Source organism: Odontomachus brunneus, unplaced genomic scaffold, assembly GCF_010583005.1.
Source record: "Odontomachus brunneus isolate Ranch 3 - 2012 unplaced genomic scaffold, Obru_v1 Obru_scaffold_187, whole genome shotgun sequence".
NCBI classification, from domain to species: Eukaryota; Metazoa; Arthropoda; class Insecta; order Hymenoptera; family Formicidae; genus Odontomachus; species Odontomachus brunneus.
In genome coordinates this window covers 465,523-476,079 of record NW_022639637.1, presented here as the reverse complement: position 1 = coordinate 476,079, position 10,557 = coordinate 465,523, and the positions used below count along the sequence as shown (strand labels likewise).

Genomic DNA, 10,557 nt, shown 5'->3' with positions numbered 1-10,557 from the left:
CGGAAACGGAGGTCGCATGGGGGAAGAGAGGGGGAGGGGAGGGATGGGAAATATTGAGGAGGTGTGTGTGTGTGTAGGGGAGTAGATGGGGTGAGGGGGATGGGGGGGTTTTTAGGTTAAGTTGGGCGATTGGGATGTATAATATGTAGCGAATAAGCGTTAGATAAGTTAGTTTTTAAGTTAGCATAAGTTAGTATAAGTTAGTATGATTTAAATGTAAGCGAGCGTTAGAGTAGGCATGGAATTGTAACCCTGAGGGGAGTCAATAAATTCTACATACATACATACAATATAAGGAAATATTTTTTTAAACTTGTAAAATAAGCTGCAAAATTATGAATTTATAAATAAAAAAAGTGATTTCTTTGATTTAAAATATCTATATATATAAGAATAAACAAATGATTTCTTTACGAGGAGAAAATTAGTGTTTTTAAATGTAAAAACTGTTTAAATAAATGTTTGCTTGTTTTAAAAGTAAATAAAATACAAGTAAATCATTTTATAAATCTGAATAAATTATTTTCTAATATTAAAAGTATTTTTTTACGTTTCAAATTAGTTTCTTTTATTATCAGAAAACAATTTATTTAAATTTATAAAATAATTTATTTTACTTACTTTTAAAACATGTAAATATTTTTTAAATATACTTTCTACATACTTTTTAAAACATATATTTTAAAAGAATCTATTCTCTTCTTTTAAATAAATCATATGCTTTCGTATATGGATATACCATATGTACACAATATAAAGCGTCTCTCAAAGTGACAGTGACGTAGTAGGTAAGGTGAACGACACAAGAATTAGCCCATGTAACAGACTCACGTCAAAATGACGTAAAAAACTGGTTATAACTGGTCGAATGACGTCAAGTGACTAAATAACGACATCTTTAAAACGTCTTTTTTGTGACATCTTAATGACGTTTCTGCATAACGTCTTAAAAACGTATTATTGACGTTTAGAGACGTCATAAAACGTCATTAAGTCGTCTAAAATGTCGTCATCGATCTGTGACATTAGACTATCATTTTGACGATATTCTCACGATATTTTTGATCATTCCTTGGTTATTTTTTATCCTGAACTTACTTAGATTTTGATGTCATTTTGACGTGTCTGCTACCTGGGAGAGGTCTCAGGCTCGAATCTCAGCAATGACCATACAGCACAGAAGCTAGCAGCAACATTGCTACAACGTTGCAAGATTGCATATTGCAGTGCAATGTTGCAGAGACTTTGCAGTGACATTAATTTGCAATATTACTTTAGCAATATTGCAGTAATATTTAAAAAAATATTACGAATATAATATATTTTATTTATTTACTAGTTATTTTTGTTACTTGTATTTCAAATTCAGTAATGTTTTACATCAATAATACTTATAGAATAGTACTTAGAATAGCACTCGTTAGTGGCAATCATTAATTTGTCTTATTGCATATTTTTTATACTTCTTATACCGTTTTTTCGGAGAAAATACTTTCTTTAGATTTAATATTCGTACTTGTTTAATTTTGTGGTTTTTTTTTTTTCATTAAAATATTATATTCTTAAACGAAATATCATTTTTTAAAATGATGAAAATAAAACTTTTATTTCGTTCAAGGAAACCATGTCATTTGATGAAACAACACTATTGTTTTAAATAATATTTTTTAAAAGTTTCTCTCAAAATTTATTAATTCGATTTGTTTAATTTGGATTTTCTTGGATTTTTTAATTTTTTTTTGTTGGATTAATCATTATAACATTTTGTTAAAAATGTAAAAGTAATTATTACTGGTTCACTACATTACATCAATATTCATCGCATATCGAATGTTGCATTCAATATCTATCAACAAACCAATAAACAACAAGTAAAAATTATATAACTATTATTTGGTGTTTGCTAGGTATGTTATAATATACTGTGAACAATATAAGGATATATTATATAAGCATGAATTGTAAGAACATCGTTGGAGTCATCAGAGTCACCGCATGCGCGCCGATCGTCAGGTTAAGCAACAGTAGTTTAATGTGGTCAGGACATGGATGGTGACCAGTGGTAATATCCGCTTGGGATCGAAATTATTGCAGGAGGATTCATTGAAAGTTTGGAATGTGTTGACAACCTTCGATATCTAGTAGTTTATGAGACATGAGAAAATTATGTATATAAGTATATTTCTGTAAACATTTTGATTTTCTCATTTTTCACCTTCGCATAATAATTCTCAGTATTTGATTACTATCAATTTTTAACATTGATTTTATTATCAGTATTTACTAGAAATTAAGTACTGGCCAAAAAATAACTGAATTACTGGTAATATTTAATCACTAATAATTTTTCAGTATTTCTTAGTATGATATTTATATAAGGGACGTATATGTTACCATTCGATTTAAATTAAATAACCTACGAAACGAAAGAGTCTGCTGCATATCTGTCACTAATCTGCCATCAGATTCTGTCAGCAGATTCTGTAACATTATTGACATTAATCTGCCGATATTATTTGATAACAGATTCTGTGCAATCTGCGATTTTCCTGTTAACAGGTATTGCTAACAGATTTAGTTTAAATATATGTTGTTGTAAGTTTGGTTATCTGAGAAAATTAATTTTTCTTGTCGATAGATTGGTCGTGGAGATTTTAGACAATGGCCACCCAGATCGTTAGATTTAACACAACAAAATTTCTTTTATGAGGTCATATTAAAGAAAAAGTTTTCACTCGACAGTTATCAAGGATATGAAGTAATTATTAAGGCATTATAAAGCATTATCCCCGAAATATTTGTATCCGTTCGAGGTAGACTTAGGAAACGGATAAATAAATGTATCGATATCAGGGCGATGTGTTCGGATATTTGTAAATTTGAAAATAAAGTAATTTTTATTATTGATTTTATTGATTTATTTTGAAAATTATAATAAAACATACATATAGTATGAATGAATTCGTTTCACCATGCTGTTTCATCATACATTAATAAAAATGCTACATTGTACTTAAAAAAACAAAGATGATTTTGAAGTTTCCGAAACTTCTCCATCTATTGAGTTTTTTCTATGATATTCTAACAACCTCTTCGAACTCATTCAACACCTATATATTCAATTTTTTTAACTAAAAAATATTTCTAAGATATTTTAATTTATAGATTAAAATAAATCACTCTATATATATTAAAGTACACACATAACTTTTAATAAAATATTTTTTTCTTTCTGTTTTATAAAATGTTTACTGTGTAATGTTATATAATTTTCATATTTAAGAAAACATTTTTTATTTTTCCTTTTCTTACCTTTTTTACTTTTAAAAACAATTTATTTAATTATTAATATTATAACATAATTCACGAAATCAGTTTACAGTTATGCAAACAAGCTCCTTGCGTCGCTTTAATCCCTACACGGCGTACATACTCCTCTTTTATCGGTCCGACAGGTGCGGCTGCCTACTACGTGAATACGTCTCATTTCCAGACCTTTCCAGTTATCCGCGTGACAGCATCGACACCGAACGTTTGTGGACGTAGTCGTGATTTGCATTCAAGTCTTTCTAAAAAATTACGTCGATATAATCGATTCGATACATTCTTAAATAATTTCATTGTAACAGACAAATAAAAGAAAACATTAATGTTTGACGTTACTGCACGACATCAGTATTCAACATGAGACTAATAATCACGATAATTATAAAGAATTGATATGTAGTGATCATTTGAAAATTGTCAAACAACCTCTTTGTTAAAACATGTAACAAAAATAGTTTTGCTTCAAAATAATAATATGGGCAACTACAGAAAAATGTTTATTAATAACATTTTTGCTATGTAACGAGATTCTATTATATAGCGATACTTTGATAAAACAAAATATCTTAGATCAGAAATAAAAAGTCACAATTATTTGAAAATTGCTTTCCTAATTGCTTATAGTGTTACACAGCATGTCAAAAAGTGTTGCCAAAATAGTAGTGCGTTACTAAATCATTATCATTTAATAGTCGATGACAAATACTATGAGAATGGTGCGTGCAACTTGCACAAGCGGAGGACTGACAAAGGTGAGACAATTAATTGTATTAATTTTTACAAATATATCAAGATTGGATTCTAAAATGTTCATTGATAATTTTCTTATCAAACACTCGGAAATTTATGTACTTTTTGTTTGCAATAATATGAATATTTTATTAGTAGTCCTCTCTTCGTCATATTTTTATGTCTATCTATCATATTTATCTATCTATCATATAGAACACTCTATGTTCGATGAATGAAATTGACGCAAAGAAAAGATTGCATTAACGCGTAGATGTTATAAAATGCGACGTAAAGTATAGCTTGCTTTATTGAAATAAAGAATCGAAAGATCATTATCACCTTACATATGTATATAGTAGCACAGTTGAATATAAAAAACATATAAGAATATAATCATACTCAGAATATATAACAATATAATCATACTCAAAGTTGTGAAAAAGTTACTTCCGAAAAGTAACTCGTTACCATTACCTTTATTATATTTTGAAAAATAATTTGATTCTGTCATTATTGCTCAAGAAGTAACACGTACCATTGTAATTACTGTTATTTTTTTATCAAGTTTTGAAGACTATATTTTAGGATTCGATATTGCTTATTCCATATATCACAGTAAACACCAATTAATAGTAACGTTACATTAATGTTATATTTTTTCTTTTATTCGACAATGTGAGTACAATATATAATATATATAACAATTACATTGTTGAATGAAGAAATTATAACAATGATATAATATTATTGTTACTTGATATTTGTTGAGACATATATTCTACGTATGTAGAAAATAACGATAAAGGCAACAACCATATTCATTGCTGTTGCTATTACTAAAGAGAAAAAAATGTCACCAAGTCGTTATTGAAAAAAGTAATTTGTGAAGATAACAGTGTTACAAATAACGCATTATTTCTTAATCCTGATCGAATAAAAATATAATAGTTTTATATGACATAAAATCTCATCTAAATTAAAATAATTAAGAAAATAATACTGTTGCTATCTTATATCTTATATTTATAACTATGGAAAAAATATGACGGCTGCCAAGAACGACTGTACTCGACTTTTGATGCCATATAAATATATATAGGATATATGAGTAAATTTACTATTTCGTTTATACTGTCGAGTTAAATTAGTGTCTTAAATCTAAAAAAAAAAAAAATATATATATATATATATTTCCATATATATTTTCCCCAAAAATAATTTTGCTATTGCCGACGAGACAATCTCTAATAAAATCTCCTCGTAGTATATATTGTAAAATATTGTAAATGGAAAAATGAAAGAGGTTTAAGAGTTCAGTATCGCGACATCAATAAACTAATCGCCAATTTTTGTTCGACGACAGACGCGAAAACGACGAGAGCGCGATTTATAATTCCGTTCGCGGCAAAAATGATTTCGAGAAACGTCGCTACATGCGTTCCTGTCGTGATAAGTTCCATCGGATATTTCAGTCTGCTTTTCGTATAATGCAGTAGCGCGGTATATTAATATGTGTGCGTGGTCGCGCGTGTCGCATAGATATATAACTGTATATATGTATATATATTCCTGTTTGTGTGCCGCTCATTCGTTCGCTCGCTCGCTCATTCGTTCGTAGCTTCGTCGTCTATTATTAGTCCTCGGTCATCAGAGAGAAGCTTCTACGTACGCGAACGACAACGCAACGACGCAACGACGCGACGACGCACGGACGCACGCACGCACGCATGCACGCACGCATCGACATTCGACGCGAAAAAGTCGCGCTTGCTCGAAGAAAGAAATCAAAGTGCAAAATTATCGCGCGTTACGTTTCGGAAATTTGTCACTGTGCACGCGCGTGACAACGTTCACGTTACTGTCGTGTTTGGTTGGATTTGGTTGCCACGTAAGAGGAAGGATTTCAATTCGATCATCTGCTCACTGGACTTCAGGAAGGATGATTCTCTCACACTCTTCACTGTGAGTCAGTCGTCTTCGCCGCCTCTGCTTCCGCCTCCGTCTTTGCTTCTATCGCTTCTTGTAGCCTCCACGCGTTCTTTCGTATAAGAAGTGAAATCGATACACGAAGTCTTGGAGTTCGATTTTCGCTGTGTATGCTGTGCATGCGAGAGGATGCACTTTGCGCCGCGTGTTGCTTTACGAATGTCATGAATAAGTATAGATTGAGTTGCAAAGATCAACTTAAAGTTAAGTGAGATTTGACCAATTCTCTATTTTTTTCTGATTTAGTTTTTAGTCGAATTTTAATTTATTTCGATTAACGTCGATGATTAAGCCGTAGGAAGTAGTCTGGCGCATACACAAGGACTGCATATGTTTCCAGTTAAATCGCCAGTGGTATTATGCGTATCGTATTTGTGATATTTATTTCTATCTTTGATTATTAATGTAAATGTCATAAAATACAGAATATTGAAGAACTGCACAATAATACAATTTCAGAGGCTCTATTATGAATATATATTGAATGCTAAATATGCCTTTCTAAATCTCATACTGAAACAACGTTATACGTGACGTTTATATACGAAAGGCGGAACTTAGAATTAAAGGAACATTCTTAACGTTCGTTATGTGTCTAGAATAGGGCTTTTGAGTGTTTATATCGTAAGTGCGAAATGACATGACAGATTTGGGTATAAATCCAGCACTATTTACGTACCCTGAATGATTCTTTGACTTTGCGCGATGGATGTTATTCTTTCTAGTAACTTATAAATTGTGTATATAATATAGATTCTCTTATTGTTATGTCGTTACTACTTTATTTAAAAAAAGTATAAAAAGATATAAAATATTGAAAGTGAAATATGCAACGTATAAAAAAATACACAATATAGTCAAAAATAGTTTTTTCCTTTCTCATTTTTAATTATTTTATATAATATAAAATGGCACGTGATAATTGTATGTGATAAAATATTAGCATCAGTCGCTCACATTGATTAAACCTACACCTTCAATATCGAATCTGTGACGCGTACCAGTTAATGTTTCACATGCTCTGCGACGTGTTACCATAACGGGCTTGTGCCTGTGTTTAAATTCGTAGCATTTATCACAATGTTCATTATGTACTAGTAACTAAAGGAATGTGCGCGTTATGCTATACTCTTTTCACAGTGGGTTGTGTTATGTATAGTGAATTATACACGTGTTGGCGATACACAATAGGAAAAGAGAATGTCGAGACTTTATTTAAGCACATTTTTAGTATTCTTACGAGTAAGATTCAGTATTCTTAGTATTCTTACCAGTAAGATTTTCTTGTGGGCAGATTGAATATAAGACTGTCAAGAATTTTCTACTCAACAAAAAGAGAGAATTTGTATATAGTATCTCATTTGATATCATAATTCTGTTATATGCAAAAAAAATGTTCCATAAAATTATTTTATCAAAATATCAAATAATATTCAACAAAAATTTCCCAAAATTTTTTTTATAATTTCATTTCTCGCATATTTAGAGGACAAAATGTGATTTTTTAATACTAAGTTTTATAAAAATTAAAATACTGATTACATTACAAAATTACTTCATTATTTAAAGCGCATATATCATCAGTATTTAATGTATAACTTAAATAATTACTTTGATAAAATCAAAGTGAGATACTACTCACTTGTTTTTACATTTTTTAAGTGATGAATCATCATGCACACGTTTTATATATGCATAAGTAACAGTCAAGTCTGAAAGGTTAATATTAGTCTGTAATATAATATAAATTACATATTATTTTTTCAATTATCTATCACTGCAGCACAGTTTAGCAGCGGAGAAAGGTCTTTCTTTTTCTCAATCTCTCCTTTCTCTTTTTTACTCTCTCTCTGTTTCTAAGGAATGGACTTATTGATTTCTTGTGTGAAATATTTCTTTCTTGTTTTTAGATGAGGGATGCGGTTTCGCAAAAAGGAAATAATAGCGCAGCCACTCCCAAGTCCAAACCGTCCTTAGAAATATATCGACCCCCAGGTTTGTATTTTGCCACTTAAATGACACTTATGTCATCAATTTTTAATGTGTCATTGCATACAGATGTTTGATTTCATTATGACCCCTAGGTGGGAGAGCAGAAGGAACCACGGCGAACGTGAACTCCGCTAATCTTCGACTAAACGTGCATGCCAAAGAATTCACAATGAAGCAAAACGACTCGCATTCTTCTAAGTAAGTGTTACTAAACGAATTATAATTAATCTATGTAATCTAAACAGACATATTTTGGCACATTATTTGCTTAACTAACACTGCTTAAGTACACAAAGATACCTTATATAACAAAAATGTTATCAGTATACATACAGTGTACTGTTGTGATGTGTACTGTTGTATGCTTATACATTAGGTCAAATTGAATAAAAAGACCTTTTATTTATTTTATTTTACAAATAACCACAAAGATTTTTAATTATTCACGAAAGAAAATTGTTACATGATTGTGCGCGATAATGCACAAATTTTCTTTAATTAATATTTAAAAATCTATGTAGTCATTTGCAAAATAGTAGACCTTTTTTGTTCAGTTTGACCTAATGTATAAGTATATAATGGTAAACGGTGCGACTACAGCTCAAATACCTCGCTTGTTATCATTCACTAATCTTCTTTAATTAATATCTCGAGATTTATTACGAATATCGCAAAAAACGATATGAGACTTTTATGTGCACCTCAATCTGTTCTACGCTCTCGCAAAGTTTGAGAATGATGATCTGGGACACCCTATACAAAAGAAGTCAGTTGAAATGCTATGAAAATTGTGAGAACAATATTGCGGCGACATTCTGATGAAAACTGTTGCTTATTTTGCCGCGAGAACGTAGAAAAGAACAAAATTAATCTAGAATTATTGTATTAATAAGAAATAACAAATAAGTATTTTAATTACAATTATGGTGTAAATAAATGGATATTTATTAAAACAAGTATATTTTAAATACGTTATGCTGTTTTGATAATATTATAAAATATATATTAAATGTTTGCATATTTAACTTTTCTGTCTACCTAGAAATGTTATAATATGAACATCAGTCCATCACATTATGATATTGCTTCACTTCACATGCAAACCTTTCAAATTTTGACACAATTGGTATTTGGTTCAATACAAACATACAATAGGAGAATATATTGTAATAGAGATAAAAAGTAGACTGAATAAATCGTTAAAAAGTAGACTAAATAAATATATCTCTCAATCAGGTCTCGGATGAACACATTGGACCGTTCTCCATATTATCTGCAGCACAGCAAGTCGAGTGGCAATGTGCATAGATATGTTTATGCTCAACAGCAGCAGCAACAACAGCAACAACAGCAGCAACTGGCTCGTCATTCTCAAAGTAGTCACTACTCTACAGCAAATTCCACGTCACATCAGTCTTACCATTTAGACACGTCTGCGTCTAGTGGGAATATCTTGCATGTAAGTATAGGACAACACGATAAAATAGTAAATTCCATATATTGGAAATCGATGTAGTTCATATTTTTACCACAATAACTAATACCACTATGATTAAAAAGTAAACTGGAAACGTTTTATATGTCAGACAGCAGGTCGAGTACATTTCAACGTAGAAAAAAATGAAATTAAGACTAATTCTATAAAACCAAGCAAACTTACCAAGTCGTTATCGTTCGTATCCACTTATGGTTTAAAACGCTCTAAAAGTATGAATTCGGCGGATATGTTAGCCGCAAAGACTCTTAGCATTTCTGATGCCTCCGAACTCGGGAAATTTTCAACACCCGTTCAAGATATATTGTTGCGAGCAATAGAAGGTAAGAAAATTTGTTTATATTAATTAAGAAAATGTATCAAATTAAATTTGAATACATTTGCCGTATTTTGGTAAAATTACACATTATATATTAGGTATACAAATAAATTCGGTGCCGTTACATATTGACTTAGACATAACATCATTTTAAATTTAAATATTTTTCCGTCTTTATATATTTTTAAGTGTCGATGTTAATGTTTTAAAAATGCTAGATAACATTACGAAGTGAATATAACCTTATAAGATAGGGCTGGGTGATATGGTCTTCTGTTCATTTGTTACAGTTATATTTTGTATATACACCCTACTGAAAAATTTCTGTTGAGATAAGAAGAGAATTCCCAATTCAGTTCTCAGTTGAACTCTCAATTGAATTCTCAAATGCCGTTTCCGCAAAAATTCGTATGTAAGATCTCAATTGAGGTATTTGTATCTGATGAAAATAATTTATTGAAAATATAATGAACTTTTGCTGAAATGCTTTTGAAAAGCATTCACAATTTTGACCCAATTTCATTAAAATTTCTTTATAATTTCATTAATATTTCGATAATATTTTATTAAGAATGTAAATAATTCAGTGAAAAATCATTATTAATTAAAATAGATTGAGAAAAATATAATGAAGTATTATTTTGTCTACATAATAAAAAAACTGGCATTTTATATTTTGTGTCGTTTCATTTATTCGTGAGATTCG

The 10,557-nt window shown here is 30.2% G+C and overlaps 1 protein-coding gene across 3 annotated transcripts in view; it reads left to right on the top strand.

Annotated features, from left to right (window-relative positions):
- Positions 1-3,492: 3,492 nt before the first annotated feature.
- Positions 3,493-10,557, top strand: part of LOC116851676 (CBP80/20-dependent translation initiation factor) — a 24,918-nt gene continuing 17,853 nt past the window's right edge. Inside the window, exons 1-5 of one of the 3 annotated variants that reach the window (XM_032831331.1) lie at positions 3,493-4,079; positions 7,956-8,040; positions 8,130-8,235; positions 9,274-9,496; positions 9,624-9,855. In XM_032831331.1, the coding sequence (XP_032687222.1) occupies positions 4,023-4,079; positions 7,956-8,040; positions 8,130-8,235; positions 9,274-9,496; positions 9,624-9,855 (703 nt within the window). In that variant the 5' untranslated portion in view covers positions 3,493-4,022. Of the gene's footprint in view, positions 4,080-5,677; positions 6,022-6,093; positions 6,250-7,955; positions 8,041-8,129; positions 8,236-9,273; positions 9,497-9,623; positions 9,856-10,557 lie in introns of those variants that run through there. The other 2 variants (XM_032831333.1, XM_032831334.1) reach the window with 2 other exon arrangements.